Source organism: Manis pentadactyla, chromosome 12 (assembly GCF_030020395.1).
Source record: "Manis pentadactyla isolate mManPen7 chromosome 12, mManPen7.hap1, whole genome shotgun sequence".
NCBI classification, from domain to species: domain Eukaryota; kingdom Metazoa; phylum Chordata; class Mammalia; order Pholidota; family Manidae; genus Manis; species Manis pentadactyla.
In genome coordinates this window covers 62,057,990-62,077,468 of record NC_080030.1, presented here as the reverse complement: position 1 = coordinate 62,077,468, position 19,479 = coordinate 62,057,990, and the positions used below count along the sequence as shown (strand labels likewise).

The window sequence follows — 19,479 nt, the reverse complement described above, 5'->3', positions numbered from 1 at the left end:
AACTGAATTAATGTCCTTTACTCAGGTTTTGCCCACCCCCTATACACAAACATTTGCTAGCCAACATGATTCACGAGAGTTTTCTCCTCTTCCTGTAAGATTACCCTCAGTTGTTAAAATATTACAATCAATAGAATGACATAAAGAATATATACATCTCCCCAGTAAAATTAAACTCAGAAGCCACTGATTTTGGCACTATCACTATATAGTATATCACTATCACTATATAAAGATATAGTTTAGGATGAGAAGTAAAGAGAACAGATAATGTCAGAAGTGAAACGTAATCACCCAAAATGGGATAAGGTAGCCAGGGCTCTGTAGAGCAGCCCCAGAGCTCACACTGAACCTGCTGGAGCAGCAGAATATTTACAGTTGTAGAAATCTCAGTGAGAAACAAATAATTCACCCATATTCCAAATCTTACATGATTTTGTTCCAGTATGAAATAGACAGTGCCTTTTGCTTTGTATTGAGCTTTAATATAGTAGTACAATGAGCAGTATTCTTTAAAATAATCACGTATGAATTATTAATCTCAATATATTTCCACTTCATTAAACCACCTAAAATGTGACTACCAGTGAGAGTACATGTACTAATCATTATCCTTATTACGCATTTAAGAAGAGAACTTCAAATATTTCCTTGATGGAAAGGTTTTCTAGAATTCTGAGCAATACACTTACCAGTTATAGGGACTTTAACCCAATGAAGCGGTAAAACACAAAAAACAAAAAATATGAATCAGTATGAAAAGTTTCTAAGGTTTTTTTAAATCAGTAAATAGATATTAATATCAAACAATGTTTTATATGATTTCAAAAACTGCCTTATAATTATAAAATCAAGTGGATGTAAAATAATTGTAAATACCAAGATTCTAAGAATGATGAAAAATGCAACAAATCATTTCTATATCTGACATGATTGAGAAATTCAGCTTTCAAAGAAAAAAAAATATTTTTTAGAAAAACCAACCAGCTTGATTTTCAAAATGAAATGAAATGTATGAACAATAGTATGTAAGAATAGATTTTATGACTGTGTTAACTCTAGTCTTCCTTAAATGTAAATATACCTTTTCACAGGAAAAATAATTATAATAATCTTTTAAGCTGTATAGTTTGCAAAACTCATATCATTATTTCATTTTTTCTTTATAAAAACTCTGTGAAAAGGTATGGTAGGAATTATTATACTATTTTACAGACGGGGAAGCAAAGATGTAAGGTATTTCCATGAGTTTATATTGTGAGTCCATGGGTGGACTGACATGGTTTTAGAATATTCTTGTAATGAAATTGTAGCAGAAGACAACCAATTTTCTCCAATGAGTTTTTAACATTTTAATTGAATTCTACTTATTAATTTGAGACTGACAACATTGTACAGTGCTCGACAGAAGACGATGTTCTCAGAGTCACCTGGTGCCATCCCGGCGGTCGTGATTCCTGACCCTCTCTACCTCCCTATGTGATCACACCACCCCTTTGGACAAATCCCTCAGTTCAACTCCCCGATATTATTGGTGTGAATGTCAAAGGGAGAGTGCAATCAGAGAAAGAGAACATTGACTTTCAGATAGTTTTAGTATATATATCCTTTATATTATAAAATTATAAGTTTAATAATTATTTTAGTGAAAAAGAGGTGTATTTTACTTAACTGAAATAGTGTATTGTCCTAAAATGCTTAAAAAATATAAATAAATGTTGAATACATGGATAATAAAAACATATGTAAGACAGATGTAAGCTAAAGTTTTATGCTTATAAGAAATTTAAATATGAGAATTAGGAACTTGGAAGATATATTATCCAGTAATTTCATTTCTTTGGTTAAATCTTAAATATTAGAAGCACAGGTAAAACTGATATAGAATTTAACATATAAGCAAGCTGGTCTCGCTGGTGTATAATTAGTCAAGGAATAGAGTATAAACAGAAATGAAACTCATTCCATTATTGAATATACAGTTAAATTAAACATTAATGTAATTTTACATCTGAAAATTATTCATCTAGTAATGAATACCAGTTGTCTTAGATGTTATATAGTAGTAAACCTTCGCTTATTCTAAATTTCTTGAAAGATAACACTAATCATGTAAGGTGCATGCATATAGAACACAAAATTTCAGATCAATATTATAGCAACTTTACCCACACTTATAAATTCTTAATAAAGACAAAACTACAGCAAATTCAGATTCCTAATGCCCACCTGGAAATGTGTTCTTTAGTTGCTATGAAATTAGGGGGAGTTAGAAAATCCCTTTCCATATGGTAAATTTTTATATATAAATTAAGTATTCAGGTAGCACTGGTCCCTACATATGCGGTTATAGATTCATTCTATTTACTTGTGTGTAAACATCAGTCATATATGAAGGGCCATTCTACTTTTACTCCAAACCCAACAAAACCAAGAGTTAAAGAATATGTTGCCTTAAAAAAGCATCTGATAATTGAAATCCATTAGATTTGATTGAGTTGACCACAGTTGCTATTTTGATGAGACCATGACAATATTTTCAAAATCAAGCTGCTTCCTGCACTGTAAACAATTACTGTATAGACAAAATTATAACCCATGCAAGGATGGGTGATCCATGCAAAAATGGATGATAAAGAATTAGGGCCTCACCTAACACAGCAGTCGGCACAAGTGGATCATTGGGCACTGTAGGAAAACAAAGCTCATGAGGGAATATATATAGCCCTAATGTTGTATTTTACACTTAATATTTTTTCTTTAAAATATATTTATGCTTTCTTAAGAAATATAATTATAAAACTTTCTTTGATTACAATAACCTACAAAAGTAAATTTTCCTTTTTTCAGCTTAGGTTATCTCAAGACACTAGGGAAGGTACAGCTATAATTATAGTTTAGTATTCTATTCAATTTTAAAAGCTAGGAAGATTCAACTTGACATGATAAAAATCATAAAATACCCATGCATTTTAGATCTATCAAGCATAAGGTACTTACAGAAATAATTATCTCATATTCATTTCAAATAATGTTTTTCAGTTAACTGTGGGAAACAAATTTAATCCTTTCTCCAAGTTCACAAATGGATATAGATAGTTATGTTGCTGAATTCAAGTTACCTAATAAGGTACTAACATAGGAAATAGATAAGAAGTTTGGCGAAGTAACATGCCTTCAAATCTTTATTTGGTTAGTTATTACAACAAGTGATTAGAGAGATAGTACCTCTGTATTTTCAACAAAACTTACTTTTAACAATAATAGTATTTTATGTTATTCTTTGTCATTTTAGTGAAATATGTATATAATATATCAGGAAAGCCCTATTAATATTATAACTAAATTCCAAAATGGCTCATACGGCATATCCAACTATTAATTTGGTGTGTGTGTGTGTGTGTATTAGGGAAAACAATGGACTGCATTTAGGGCCAATAATCATTGAAAATTTTATCAAGCTAGACATTTCAGGAAAGAAATAAAAAACCTTTCCTTACTGAAGAAACATAAATGCATACAACCTACAAATACTTTATTTTCTCAACCTTACGACTACATAGGTTTATAATCTGTAAGGAAATGCATGTACTTCTACTGTTTACATCTTTCCTTATATACATTTTCCAAACTGGGGCAAGCAAACTATGGGACTGTGTGGCAGAATGCCTCTGTGTACACAACACCAAGGATAAACACGATTTGCCTTCTCAAGCAAAAATTTTACTTGAGGATTTGAAGAAACAGAGCCAGGTAATTTAACTTAAACTAACAAAATAAGCATACTGCTATAGAATAGAATATAAAATTCATAGGAAATTGGAAGATAAAAAATATTGATTATGGAGCAATTATTCAAATCATCTGCCATTAAACAGCACTTTAGTATAAATATTTTAAAAGACTTGCCTTCATAGATCAATAAGAATTCTTACTCTGGGTGGACAGATGGGTGAATGAATGGATAGATTTCACCATTCCCTGCCAATCCACTAGTTCAAGTAAACTTTTGGACTTCAAACTAGGTACTTAAGAGCATGTAGAACCTTCCTAGTCTTAGTTAACTTTTTATTACTGAAATTTTCCCAGATATCTATAGTAGAATATTTTAATAGAATAATTTTACTCATACCAATAATTCCCTGAAAGAATTACGATTATTTCTTACCTAAAAGTAACTATCTTACACAAAGGAAGACTAAAATGACAAAATAATTATAAAAAAATTCTGACATGAATTAATTTTATGAAGGCAACCAGGTATTAAAGGCAATGACATGATTTGGTCTGAATGGTATATGAGTATCTCTTATGCTATAGTAATAAAATACATACAGTTTGAAGTTAAACTAAATTCAATGCCAAGACTGAGAATAGCCTTCTTATAAATACCATAATTATTTTCTATCATTTTCTCTTCCAAGCTGCTTCTTTCATTTTTTTCTTAGTTTCTCGCACTATTCTAAAGGTAATGTTCTGAATTCAGAGTGGACTTAAAGAACTTCAAAAATCAATTATTAAAGTTTATAAAGAACTTACATCTTGGACTAAAATTATGTTGGTCCATGAATGTAATGGAAAGAGGGTCTTCTGCATGCAGAGTGCTCTGATCGGCATAACTTCGATCCATAGCATTCACCATGTGAGTCATCTCCTGCCGGGTGTTCCCCATAGCATCTTTGCGTTTTTTAGCAAGCTTGCTGCCAATGCAAATACAAAAGGGAAACCTTAATGTAAGGAAGGGTTGAAGGAAAGTTGACACCAGCAATAAGTAGTTCGGGAAAGCCCAAGGATAAGGATATAGATGTGGTTTAGAAACTCTAACTAGTCATTATTTCAGAATTAAGTTTGACATTCAAACAATATTTGTTGCTTGCTATAAAACTATTTTATTTATCTCAATGGATATTTCAACATTCAAGATGTCAACCAAACATCTCATCATTTCTTGTATTTTATCATTAAGATAAATTATTATAAAATATATATTAAAACCATAAACAACTTTCTTAGTAGAGCTATTCAAGGAAATTTTAAGGTAAAGCTAAGTTTTAGTTTTCTTCCTTGGTGATTATTTCTTTTGATCAACATTTAGAAGTTCTGTGGATTAATATGACTTCTTTTTCAAGTTTATTTTAGTGTCATACAATTAAAATAGACAAATCCCATTCTTTATTTGTATTACTCAGTAAAAGTGCAACACTGTAGCATTAACATATTCAGCAATATATTTATAACATTAATCCAAACCTAATCTGGAGACTTGTAGAATCAACCACAGCTAGACATAATGCAAATACACAGGACTTTTTGGGAGAGTCATATATACTGTATAAGAACAGTACTTCGAGAAAAGTTTGGAAAATGCTGTGTAGAAGTATTATACAAATGATCATAATCTTGAATTATAGACATGGTCAAATCCTAAAAATGTGTTTTAGAACCACACAGAAATGCCGTGTAAATGAAGCAGCACAAAGAACTCAGGGAATTTGGAAATTAACAGAATTAGACTTCTGAGCTACTCAAATATTGACATCTTTATCTTACATATCAAGGATGTGAAGTACATTCTGGTTCTTTGTGAATGTTACACATGGGACATGCAATAAAAAGAAAACTATTAAGGTATATAAAACATTTATATCACATTACCAAGGCAATTTATATGTGATATAAATAAAGGCACTCTAAAAGTCTCTAGTAGCCAGATTATGTTTATGGCAGTAGTTTACGTTGGATTGGAAATATTCTTTAGCTGTTTTAAGAATACCATTTCTCAGCTAGATTATTAGCTAGGACATTTTCTTCTGGTTCCCATTATATCTGTACTAGAGCAAATATACTATATTTTTTAAAAGGCTCATTTTACACTTGGGTTTATGTTGAAAGGCTTTTCCCTTAAAAAATTAATGCAGTGATTTGAGACTTATACTCCTGAGTAAGATATTTTATCTGAGAATTATAGTACTTAGCCTCAGGAGGTACATACGTAACACACCCAACATACAGACTCAGCAGGTATGACATCTAAATAAGATAGTTATAAACTAATCTTTAGGGTTGGAAACCGCATTAATTTCTTTTTTAGAAATAATAATACTGATAATGACAGTACTAGTAATAAGTATAACAAGAACAATGACAAAAGTATAACAAGAACTTCCACCACCACCATCACAACTACCACCACCAATGCTTATCACCAATATTTGCTCTACTCATTAAAAGAGCTACTATCTCTTTTTTCTAAGCTAGAGAGTAAAAGCCCTGTAAAAACTTTACAGGTTCCAGATGGGTAACATAAATGAGTGCTTTTGCCAGTATTAAGATAGCATAAGTAAGAGTGAAGACTCTGGAGCTGTGCAGGGGACAACTTGCTTAAGGGACTACTGACATTTGATCCCAGTGTTGACCTTCTGTTTAAAAAGAACTCATTAATTTGAATATGTATGTTAAATTTCCTGATTTTTTTCAAGTGTTTTACAGTAGTATATGGGGCAAATTAAACATCAACAGGTCATACTTTAATCTATAGACTTCACTTTTCAAACTTACCTCTATTCCATCATATAGGATATTTGTTCTTTGACCTACAATGTTCTTTCACCAATATCTTGTTAACTTTCATTCTGTCTCACCTTATCATGGAAGCTTCTCTGATCCCAACACAACCTACCTCAGGTGAGGTTCCCTGGTAAGTGTCTTTACAGCACATGGTTTTGTCTATAGTAACACTCATCACATATCTTTGCAGGTGTCTTTTTGATTCCTTGATTGTTTTTACTGTGTGTTCCATGAAGGAAAAGGACCATCTGTATATTCCTAGTGCCTAAAGCAGTGTCTGGCACACAGCAGGCACTCAATAAATAGTTGCTGAATGGATGAATTAGGCCTGTTATCTGCTTGGCACATTTCATTTATTAATTCAGTTAATTCTCAGATCAACCTGCTGAAAAAGGCATCAGGATTCTCATGTATAGATGAGTTCACTGATGCTCATACAAGTTAAATAACTTGTCCAAGGGTATATATCTAATAAGCAGTTAAGAATGATCTGGTTCCAAGGCCTAAGCTCTTCTACTAGTATATCCAGTTGCTGACCTTTTTTTTTTTAAATGCCACATTACAAAGTAGTACTATAACATGAAGCATCTACTTACTCCAGGAGTTAAACATTAGTTATAAATTTGAGAAGAATGTGAATGCAAGCACACGTTTTGCTATTTAAATATTTTTAAGAAGCAAAAAAAAAATTGTTTAAGAAATAACTTCCAATCTTTGTTTCTTAGGCAAGAAGAAAGAATGAATTCATTCCTCAAAAAATGCAAGAGATCAAATTGGATAAAAATAACACAACTTGAAAGTTGGATTAAAAACAATGGGAATAGTTGAAGACGGGCAGTTTAAAGCAAATAGAAAAGACATACTTAAACTTTGGGGTTTTCCTTTAAAAAATATACATAACATATTTTATGATTGTGGAAAAATAGTAATGAATTTGTCAAATGCATAACAGGTAAAAGTTTTCATGGCGATGATAGATTTTTACTTTTCAGAACCACAAACCTTTGTTAATTGACAAATTATAGGGGAATATTACCTTTGTTAATATCTGCCAGCCAAGCATTATCAGCTTGGTTCTTACACCTTAATCCTCACAACAACCCTGTGAGGTAGGCTTTAATTCAGGTTATTACAAAACAAATAAAAATTAACATCAGGGTTAAGGTTTTGATCAAGAACTGACAGTTACTATGATGATGCCAATGAATGTTGGTTTAAGGTCACATCTGGTTTTCTTTTAAATTATATTCTAATTTATTTCTACTTTTATTTTTAGAAAATCTCTAAGTCAAATTAGTTCCAATAGGTATGTTTTAAGAAGGCTTCAAAAGCATATCTCTGTGGCATCCTTTCTAATTATGATTGATAATGCCAGTAACCTTAAGTATTATAGTAACATTATCATAACTTACTACATAATCTAGAATACAGAGATGTTACCTATCCACTAAAAAGGAAATCCCATTCTAACATTATAGATACATTAATGGTTAATGGTAAGTTTCTTGACCTTCTCATAATTCAATACTTATTGATTCCTATATGTGTACTTTGTCTTACTCTAAGCAAACAGCATATGTGTGTGTGTGTGTGTGTGTGACACACACACACATTTACTTATAAATTTACTTATAAATGTATAATATACATTTCAGGACAGTTAAGCAATTCATTTTGCAACTGCTTGAGTTTGACAAAAGTGCAATGACTTTCATTATCAAAGCAGCCAATAGCATAAACTTCTGCAGGTGGATATATGGGTGGGCAATAAAGAGAAAAAGTGCTCCGTCATTGTATGAAATGGTACAGTTAATTACCTTTGGCTTCATCAAACATGATTTAACAAGGATATTATGACTTATCACAATAAGCTAAGAGCACTGTTAGCTTACACCTGCTTGTTTTAGTGGATTTTAAGAAGCCAAATGTCCATAATATTTAAAATATTAGCAGAATTCTGTTATAATCTTTGAGATTCTTGGCAAATTTTCTTGTAAGGCTAGCTTAAATTTACCTAGCAAAATTAATACTGTGGGTAAGGACCCCAAACATACTTAATCACAATCCCTAAATCTTAAAAGTTGGTGGATCAAATATTGATCAATTAATGTCCAAGAATACTTTGCTGTATTAGTCATTTGGATTGGATGACTACCCTGGCATCTAAAGTTATAACTGAAAATGACTAGAGAAACAGAGTGGACAATACTCCCAATCCTTATCCAAACAGTGTCCCATACCTAAGCAGAACATGAGCTAAGAGTTTGGAAGAGAAAAGAGATATTTGACACTTATGTATGTTTTGTTAGATTGACAGCATTTTTTTTGTCTTGGTATTGTAAATTCATTCTTCTATTCAAGGTACAATAAATGAATTCAATTTTTTTTTCTCTAAAACAATTTTTATTTCTTTGTCACTGCAACATAATGATTTTATCCATTTGTTTTTGCAAGAACATACAGATTACCTAGATGGCCAGGCCAATTGTGTTCTGAAGTTATAACCCATTCTGGATTCCTGGAAATGTGGAGAGAGATGTTACAGTCAGACCTTACCTGATTTGCAGTATGAGGTACAGGTTTGACTTAAATAAATAAATGATGCTTTGGGCTATAGTCTAAAGCTACTTATGGAAAATTGTAAATAAAAATTAAAAGTAGCCAAACATAGAAATACAATATCCCTTTTAAAAAAGATTAACAAAGTAAGTTAGTAGAAACTCTTTATAGTTTTAGTGTCCAGAAAAACACATTTTTGAAATGTCACCAAAATTGCAAAGTTGTTTTTTTGGATTTTTTGAAAAGGGATACTGCATCTTCAACACATGTAAATTGTATTATCACCCATTTTCTACTTACAGGTAGTAGGAGTAAGAATAGTAGCTCCTCCTGGCAAGCAAATCACAGACAGTGGAAAAAGAGAAGCAATGGTGAATGAAAAGCGTGACTCTGTCACATTCAATAAAGCAGAAAAATGTGCGTTAAAAATAAAATAAAATAAAATAAAATTTATGTTTTTGGTTTGCATTTCAATTTGCTCATGCATTGGTTAGATATCTTTTGCCATGCAATTAGATACGCAATAGAAAAATAAAATTTAAAATACATAATTTGAAGAAAAATAACATGCTGACATTTCTCTTATTGCCAGAAAGTTGAAAAATTAAATGGATTGTGTATTTTCAACATGCAGTTAAGCTTATTATCCATTACCATCTAAATGCCATGACAGATGGAACAGCTGTGTATAGAACTTGTACACTAAAATGACTCTTTTTCTTTAGATACAAAACATAAAGATCTATTAGGTTAATATAGAATATATATGGAATGACACCTAAATTTCTGTAAACAAGTCAGTATATCTTAATGGTACACAGGTACATACATATATTCTGTGAATATACATATGCACCATATATTATATATACACAAAGATACTTCTACAGTAGATGTATGTGACCATAATTGCATACACATTTACTGTATTGAAATATAATTTCAAATTTATGTTTGGAATTCATAATGTATTCATGCTGTGCATTTAAAATATAATGCATAACCAATGAAAAAATGGCATACATTTGGAAATAATTCAATAGCGATTAAATTAAAAAAGATGACATTGCGCTTTGAAAGATGCAATATCCCTTTTCTTAGCCTAAAAACTTACTTTAAATATAACCTCAGCTGTAGAATTTTGCCAAATTGAGTTCCACACCATTTCTTTACACAACAACCAAAAATACACAGAACTTTTTTCAACATGAGAAATATACCTACATATATTGTTCCCAGTGAGGGATGAAGTCTTGAGAAACTTAACAATTTCCCATAAAAATAAGGATCTTCAGCTAAAATAATTTGCTTTTTCCATTATTTTTAATATAAATTTTTGTTTTAAAATGGAAACTAAATTATAACTAAAATTGTTTATCTAAGGTTCATACTATCCAATATTGTTATATACCTGTGCTTTTATGTATGTAATACAAACATTTGTGATTAAATCATATGTGATACATGTATGATACACTACGTAGGAGTAAAAGTCATAAAGTTGCTCAGATCAGGGATTTTGGTAGTTTTTATATATTGGAAGGTAATATGTATAAATATGTAATTTTATAAATCTATAAAATTGCAACTTTTCTTTGTCATAAAGATAATTGTGAGTAAAAGAAACAAAAGGCCTAGCATACTTTCTATCAAAAGACAATAAATGCATAATTATGAAAACTCAAACATTAAGCATTTTAATAGGAAGGCCAACCATTTGAAATATGAACCAGAAAAAGAATTTGTTACATTATGCAATTTTACATAGTTGTCAGAGCATTTTACCCCCACCTCCCCTGGCAAAAAAAATACTTGGAGATTGTTTTAGAATACTTTAGGAAACTAAGGTTTCAACTTTTTCTTATTATTTCTAAACAGAGGGCATGAATAAGGAAGGCTACAATAACAGATAAGTGTTGAATAAATAACTAATAAAACCAGTAAGTTTAACCCAATTCTTGTTAAGTGAGGACACAGTCAGATGTCATTTTCATGCTCATATCCAATCTGAGGTGAATGGAGTAGTTTTAATTGTGAAACAAAGTTTCATTAACTCTCTAAACTGTTTGTTTTAGTTAATTCTCCAAATAAAAATTTAAACTAAATAGAAACATGAGATCTGAAGGTTATCTTCAACAATTTCATTGACCTTGACTGACAAACTTGTGTTACTAAAATATTCAAATCTACCTGTCTCAAATATGATGTATTTTCCAATCACAGAGGTAGACAACAGCAAAAAGAGAAAGCACTCTTGGGGAAAGCACGTATGTAGCTAATTTAACACAAAACACTATAATGCATACCTAATGTTTCTAATGCAGATGTGTCTTCTCCAACATATATATCTCCAGGGGATAATTGTAAAGAGGCAATAAATTAAAATAAACTCTGATGGAATCATTAAACATGTAGTATGAGTCTTATCTATATTGTTAATGACTTATTTTGAGTACAAAGTAACAATTATAATAGTATATTAAAAGATCTAATGTAAGCCAACAGTTATTCCATTATTCAATATAATTCATAAATTGCAAATACTTATATGCACAAAAGTATTATAGGATTGTACTCTGCATATAAAGACTTTTTAACAAAGTCCTTCCAAACTGTATTACCTAAAACATATTATTGGAAAGACTGGATAGTTGAACCAGTTTCCAAGATAATGCCTTGCAAATAATGACACTTTATAGAAAGGAGAAAAGTTCAAATTATAAAAACTGTATACTTTGAAATGTTTTTCAGTAGGAGTATATTTTAATCTCCTGATAGAGTTCAGTTTAAATTCCAGTAGGTCTTAAATATCTTCATATAACTCCAGAAGATGGCGATATTGGTTGATACAGTATAAAAGACTAATCCTCCATTAAAAAAAAAGACTCTAGATTAAAGTGCTGCAATATTTAGCCAGTGAACATTTAATATACAATTTCACAAAATAATGTTTATATTCTTCTCATATTTTATTTTTGGCCACCACTGAGAAAAATAGAGCAAGAATGCAAAATAATTCAGACTATAATCCAAGTATCAGAATAAATTCTTATTTTGGCTTTCTTAATAAATAACACTTCAAAATATAAGATAAATAAATATCTCAAGTATTTTTGCATTTGAGAAATTTAAATTCGTACATTAATTTCAATATTAACTTGACACAAAGTATATGTTCATACCCAAAATTAAACTGCAAATAACCAGTAAGAATTTATTAAAAAGCATGAGAAATAGACTCAGATGCTGACAACGTCATTAAAATCCAATTCTTGTTGTTTGTTGTAATTTAAAAGAGCTCAAGGAAACAAAAAGTGTTTGAAATTTAGGAACATAAATTGTGCGTGAGACAGAACAAAAACAGGTCTTACCTCTTTTTCACGATTAATATGACAACTAGGAGGAGGAGGATGAACACCAAAATGCCCGCACTAATTCCTGCTATTTTCACCACTCTGTCTGTCTGCTTGGCTGGGTCTGGGATCACTTCTGGTTCCTCTGTCGCTGCTGCTAAATTAATAAAAAAAAGAAGTTACTGCAATAATTATCACAGAAGGGAAAATTATTCCTGGTCAAAATCTGTTACACAAAGACAACTTATTTTATTTGTATAAGAGCAACTCGAAAATATAAGTACCGAAGCATGCTATAGCATGAGAGATGTAGGATGGAGATAAAGGAAATGTTTTTTGAATAAGGGTTTTTGTTAACACAAATAATAAAACAGAACCTAGAAAGAACTATCAAAGGGAAGGATGAACTATTTTCCTCCAAACATCCTTAAATTCAGAACACAAGAGTTTTAGCAAAGAGTACATTGGAAAAAGTGGGGGTCAGACTTAGAAATTGATTTGCTGGTTGGTTCACTGAGCAAACGCTGCTTGACTCAAGTGTGTGGTGCTGTGGTTGGCACTTTAGGGTAGAGTCAGTGGCACTCACCATGGACACAAGGGGTGAGGTTAAATAAGTGCCCAGTCTAACTGCTAGAGGTGTGAGTTTATGATTTGATATTTGAAATGAATAATTGGTTTGGAGAAAGAAAAGCAGAAGAAAGGAAAAACAGACACATGAAGGAATATTTTATTCTCTTAACAAATAAAACCCAGATATTAAACTTGGGAAAGAGAATTTTGAGATGAAACTTTAAAAAAAAAATTTCTCACTGCCTTTCTTGCTCAAAGCCACCACCACCCCTCATATACACACACAATTAAAACTATAAACTTTAGCCAGTTTACAAGCTCCAGTACCCCTCTGAAGACCTTTTCCTTTACCTCATTCACCTTGAAAACTGGCAGGAGAGTATTATTATCTACATTTTATAGATAAAAAGCCTGAGGCTTAGTGAGATAAGAATAGATTAGAAAATTCTCAAGAACAGAGAAAATCTCACATATGTTCTATCTTGTAAAGCAGTATTTCTCAGTATTTCCAAGAACCACAGTCCCTCCTGCTAATTGTGTGACAGGAGTAGAGGTGGTTCTCAGGATTAGGCACATTTAGGAACTGGCTGTCAAACATCCTCAAAGGGGCTATGGTGGTCTATAACTGTCTTCATTTATCTTATTTCAATTGGATATGATAAAACTACCCAAGGATTGGTATTTGGTTACTACTATTCTCAAGAAGGAAAAGCAAGCTTTCAGTTTTCCTTTCTGACTGACACTCTTTATATATCCAGGCTTCAGGAAATTTCCAATCTCATTAATTATGAAGAGAGGTAGTTCAATGATTACCACATTTCAAACTACACATTATGGGTCAATACATCAAAACCTGTGTAAGTACACTGGAGACCTTATCTTTCCCAAGAGCTACTTTAGAAATACATACATCAGTGAGCAGATAGATAGACAGATAAAAAATGAAAACAGGTGGAGTATATTTCAAAGTTGGATATAAAGCTAAAAAGAATCTATTTCCTGTTTTTAATTCTCAAAGTCTCAGTGTTTCTGAAACTCTCTGGAAAATCAGTTCTTTGATGAAGCAAATATATATTTAATATGTCACTTTAATTCAATAAACACATGCCATCATGTGATAGTTTTCTAAAGATATATGCTGTAACATATATTTCATAAGAATCTTCAGAACCTAAGCCCCATCACACAAACTTTATAATATGCACAAATGCAAATATAAACTATCATTACAAAGTATGAACAGCTAGCCTTAATACTAGCTAGGCTTGATAATTAAATTTAAAATGATGTGATGGATAAACAATTTCAAATTCAGAGGATTAGGAATTTCTTAAAGAAGTATTATTCAATAATATAGATTTGTTAATGAATTAACCTAAACATATTTCCAGAAATGAAAAGCCAAATCTAAAAGTATATTTCTAACCAAAGATATTGATAACCTTGCAGGTGTACTCAGGGTGCAAAAGAGTGAGACTTTTATAATCTATTATAGAATACATTATTACCTTAAAGTAATAGTCTACATGCCTTTATTAAACACTGGACTTCAATGAATATTTACCAGAGTTTAAAAAGAAAAAAAACCCCACTGGGTTCATTTATTTGGGTTAGGTAAGGGTGCTTCTCTGTCATGATTACAACTTTTGTGCAAAGAGTTGTTTATCAGTACTTCAATATCATTATTAAAGTTGAGTATAGAAGACTGATCAAATTCTCCAGGAATGTATGATTTGGTTCTTGTTTTCCCTTGATTGTGAATCTTCCTCAAAGTCTTTAGCTATGACATATATTACTACTACTAACAGCATTTTTTATTAAATGTCTGCGTAAATTTATTACTTCAGATACTTTAATCACACGTATTTTCCTAAGTTCTTGGCCTACTAGAACCAAGGAACATAAATATCCTATTTAAAATCAGTCAAGCTTAAAAGATTCATTAATGGAAACACAAGCGGGTAGCCCCTAAGTGAGCATTTTCTTTTTTCTTCAAAGAGAGCAAAAAGCTATTATAGTGACTGCACTCCTGAGCCCTGTGTATAATTTATGCACATACACAAAAGGCAATGTGGAACACCTTTTTCAGAAATGCTTTCTTTTGCCATATATCTTTACCTTTTTCATCTGTCAAAGAATATCTGAAGAGTCCCCAATGTTCTGAAGCCAACAGCTGCATAATTCTTGGGACAGTGATAAAAAACTAAGCCAGTATTTCATTTTTATTGGGAAAATTTATGAGATGCCCTTTTTTTTAAAAAATAATTAAAGTGACTTTATAAATTGTGTCCTTGCTCTCACGACTTAAAATCTATTTACCTAAGAAAGTTAGGTAAATATTAGAGCTGGAAGCCTCCAAGTACAATATAGTAGGTGATCTCATAGCAGCAACTTTAGAGATACCATCGTCCTGTAAATTCTATGAATCCTCTGGGTTTTTTTCACTATTGCTTTCTTTTCCTTCTCAGTTATAATTCTGAAAAACTGTTCACACTCACTTCCCACTCAAGACTTAAAACTGTCAGCAGGTTTACATCCTCCAATGCCACCAACCCACCATCACAGTGTCCCTAATGCTAATGACTAGTTACTGAGTTCAACAAGCACTTTTCTTATATTATGTGACCTTTTCATAGCATTTGGCATTGCTGTCTATGACCTCCTTCTTACAACACTCTGCTTTCCATTAAGTGGCCATCTGCCAGTTTTCATATGTCTCTGGTCTCTCCTTTCCAGATCTGCGGTGTGAACCCTTTCCTTGTTTCCCTAAAATTAGATGCTGCTTTGAGTTCCTCAGGTACCTGGGCCTCTTCACACAGTTTTCCATACTTTCTGGCTTAATGTTTTCATCTACTTCCATCACTTCAGTTGCTATCCATTCATGCTATTCTCTCTCAAATCAATATATCTCTAACCATGGGTTAGGACTCCAACCTGAACCTGACCCATGTAGTCATCTGATTCTTGTTATATGTCTTCATGTCAATATAGGACAGTCCCCTTATACACACCACCTCCACTGCTACTACCTAACTCAGGTTAACGCGACATCTCATTCAGATTACACTGCAGCCCCCCTGTCTTATCTCCCTGACCTCACTCCCTGCCTGTTTCACATCAGAACTCACAGGGGACCCCCCCAGCATGCATGACTTCAACTGTATCATGTCACTCCACTGATTATAATCCTCTTATGGCTTCCCACTACTGGAAAGACAAAGCACATGAAAGCAGGGACCATGTTTATTTTGCTTAGTATTGTATTTCTAGTAGGACCTGGAAAAGAGCAACAGTACAAAAGTATTGGTTGAAGAACTCAAACAATGCCCCTAAAGCTGCCTGCGGTAGATTGTACTGGCATACAGAAAATCAGGTGTCTTCTTAAAAAAAAAAAAAAAAGGATAGATTTGATCAGACTCATATCTTATTTTGGATGATAGTATAAAATGAATTTGGTACAGACATTCTGAATTGTCTCTAGAAATTTCAAGCCCCTGTGCTAGCCATTCCTTCAAAAGGTTAACTTTCTACCATCTGCCACCATCCAAACCCAAACCAAAGTGCAAGGAAATTCCCCCATCATGGAAAGGAGATTTGATACCAGCGAGACCCTATTTTAATTCTCAGCCCTTCTCTTAGAATTAATATTTTATCTATAAAATAAAAATAATAGTTCATAGAGTATATAGCTTTTAGGAATATTAAGTGACATAATGATGGGAAAAGTTTTTATAAGCTGTGAAGCTAGTAACAGAAGTAATAGTAGATGCTCTTGCTTAGGTAGACAGGGCCTAGATGTTAACCCTTTGATTTTTCATATAAAAATTAAAAATTATGAACATGGGAACTGACAGTACTAAAAAAACAGTTTTTAAAAAATCTTAACAGTCCATTGCATAAATATATAATGATGAGTTTTGTAAAATACATGTTATCAATTAAATAGTCTGCCACAGTGGACATCTAAGCCTTACGGGCATCTTGAGCATATATTATTTAAGTCAATGATCCTTTGAAGTCATTTTGCTTCATCATGTCATATGATCTTATAAAACTCTGTCCTGTCTTACACTGCTGTCAATAAAAGCATAGTCTATCAGAGTTTTATATTGGTGAAAAAATGAAAACTGCTATATATCACACATTTTCTTTTAATGGTCACTAGAATGTAGTTGTAGTTTATTCTTGTTTAATAAAGATATAGATACTACCTGCAAATTTCTGCTGTGGAAAATACTAGTGCACAAGTCGATGAAGATTTTAAACAACTATGAAATAAAAGTACAGATTATTATTTCAAATATTTAAAATTAATTTCACAGTTTAAGTCATCTTCTTGAAGTTCTAGATTCTCTCAATTTGGTTTGGTTTCAAAGCCAGAGTTCAAAATGTTACATTAAAATCCTGAAGAAATGATAGAAATATTTTTTTAAAAAGCAATAAAAGAAGTATCACATTTCAGGAATGTACTTAAAGGTTAAAAAATGTAATTTTGTTTTCTTTTGTTTCATAGTAACTTAATGAAGGGCAAACATTTTATTTTACATACGAATTTTTCATTAAGCCTTCCATTTAGTGAAGTGTATTCAATTGGTTAAAACAGAGCCTCGGTGTTCTCCTACATCTAACACACGGTTGAGTCTCTCTGTGAAAAGTCTGAGGTCTATCTGTCACTCTCTCTTCCACCTTCTTACTGCCTTAGGTCAGACCCGGCCGTCTTGCTTTTCTCACTAAGCCTTTCTGCTTCCCATATAGACCTCCTCAGATTTATCTTCTATATTGCCACCAAAATGAGTTTTCTAAAATGCAAATTTGATTGAACAACTTCTTACAACTTCTTTAACTGCTTTCCATTTAAGAGGAAAGGCAAAAGTTCTTGGTACGACATCGAAGGCCTTTTAAAATGAGCTCTAATCAAACTTTTCAGTCTCATCTACTGACAATTCCTTTAGGGTATCATATACAGGAATCATTTAAAAGTATCAGCCGTTCCCCAAACACTCAAATACTTCTTAATCTATTCCAGGACTTGGCAAACTGTGGCCCCCATGGTGGCTGCTCCAGCAGATTTTTGACTGCAACTATTACATGATTGCAAACATTCAGCTTTACAAGATAATGCCAAATTGTTACCAATTTACATACCCACCAGCAGCATATGTAAATCCCATTTAAATTACATTCTAACATTTGTATTATCAGCCTTTGTAAATTTTGCCAGTTTAGTGTCAGAAAATAGTATCTAATATGCATTTGATTATTGAAATTATCTTTTGAGATGTTTATTTGAAATATTTATACTTATTTCTTCTCTGAATGCATGGTATACAACTTTGACCCATTTTCCCTATTTGGTTTTCATTCTTTTCTCGTCAGTTTATAGAAATGTTTTATATGTGGATATTAATCCTTTGTCAGCTATGTGTGTTATAAATACCTTTTATTGAATGGCTCTTCTTTCATTTTATTTATGGTATTTTGATGAGTAGCAGTTCTTAATTAATGAAGTCAAATGTATCAATTGTTTCTTCAAATTCATAAAAATAATCTTTTATTCTCTAAAAGTTTTAAGATTGTACATTTCCTAATTAATACTGGATCCATCTGGAATTGCTTTCTGAGTATGATGCACAATAGGAAGGATTTCAGGTCTCCTGCCCTCTCTCCTGCATAAATATTCAGTTATCTATGAACAATTTTTGAATTGTTCCAATGATCTACAAAGGCACTTCTGCATTAAATCCAAATTACATAAATGCATGAATTCAGTTTCTGGATTCTCTATTATTTTCCAAGACACACTATATCAATTCTGTGCTGACATTTCATGGTTTTAATTACTACAGCTCTATAAATTGTAATATATGAAGGGCATAATCCCATGCCTAGTCCTTTTCTCAAGTACTTTAGCTTATCTTTACATTTTGCTATGGTTAACTTCTTCAGATTCAAGTTCAGCTGATAAATTCTCTTTTCACTTCTGTCAGAACTACTATGTAGTCTATCCAAAGAGTTTAAAAATTTTGAACAATTAGTCTTTTTCTTCTTCAAAGTTCCATTTGGTTCTCTGCAAATGGTTCTTTGTTTAGTTGCTCCTGATAGCATCTTGCTAATCTTTATGATTTGCACTTTATTTCTTTAGATATTTTTTACACAGCTCTCTTGTACTTTGGATTTAACTATTCAATCCCTGCAGTCCTTTGGGGATTCAGATTGGTTGTTTCTGGTAACTCTCACAGTGAGTTACTTTCATGAATGCTTGGTGACCTTTGATTGTGAGTTAATTGTTATATGTTAGTCTGGGAATCTGCAGGACTAAATTGTTCGTGCTTTCATCTAAAAAAGACCCGTGAGGTTCCACAGGACTCACATCACCTCTGCAACCCTCAAGAGTACCAGCTCTGTATGGGAGTCCCATGCTAGGCAATTT

At 32.0% G+C, this 19,479-nt stretch overlaps 1 protein-coding gene across 7 annotated transcripts in view; it reads right to left on the bottom strand.

Moving 5' to 3' along the window:
- Window positions 1–19,479, bottom strand: part of PTPRK (protein tyrosine phosphatase receptor type K) — a 582,621-nt gene that overhangs the window by 26,856 nt on the left and 536,286 nt on the right. For 3 of the 7 annotated variants that reach the window (XM_057489274.1, XM_036903846.2, XM_057489272.1), the window contains exons 14-16: window positions 12,498–12,636; window positions 4,540–4,700; window positions 2,653–2,688 (exon numbers count right to left, since the gene is read on the bottom strand). In XM_057489274.1, coding sequence (XP_057345257.1) covers window positions 2,653–2,688; window positions 4,540–4,700; window positions 12,498–12,636 — 336 coding nt within the window. The remainder of the gene's footprint in view (window positions 1–2,652; window positions 2,689–4,539; window positions 4,701–12,497; window positions 12,637–19,479) is intronic. The other 4 variants (XM_036903848.2, XM_036903849.2, XM_057489271.1 and 1 more) reach the window with 3 other exon arrangements.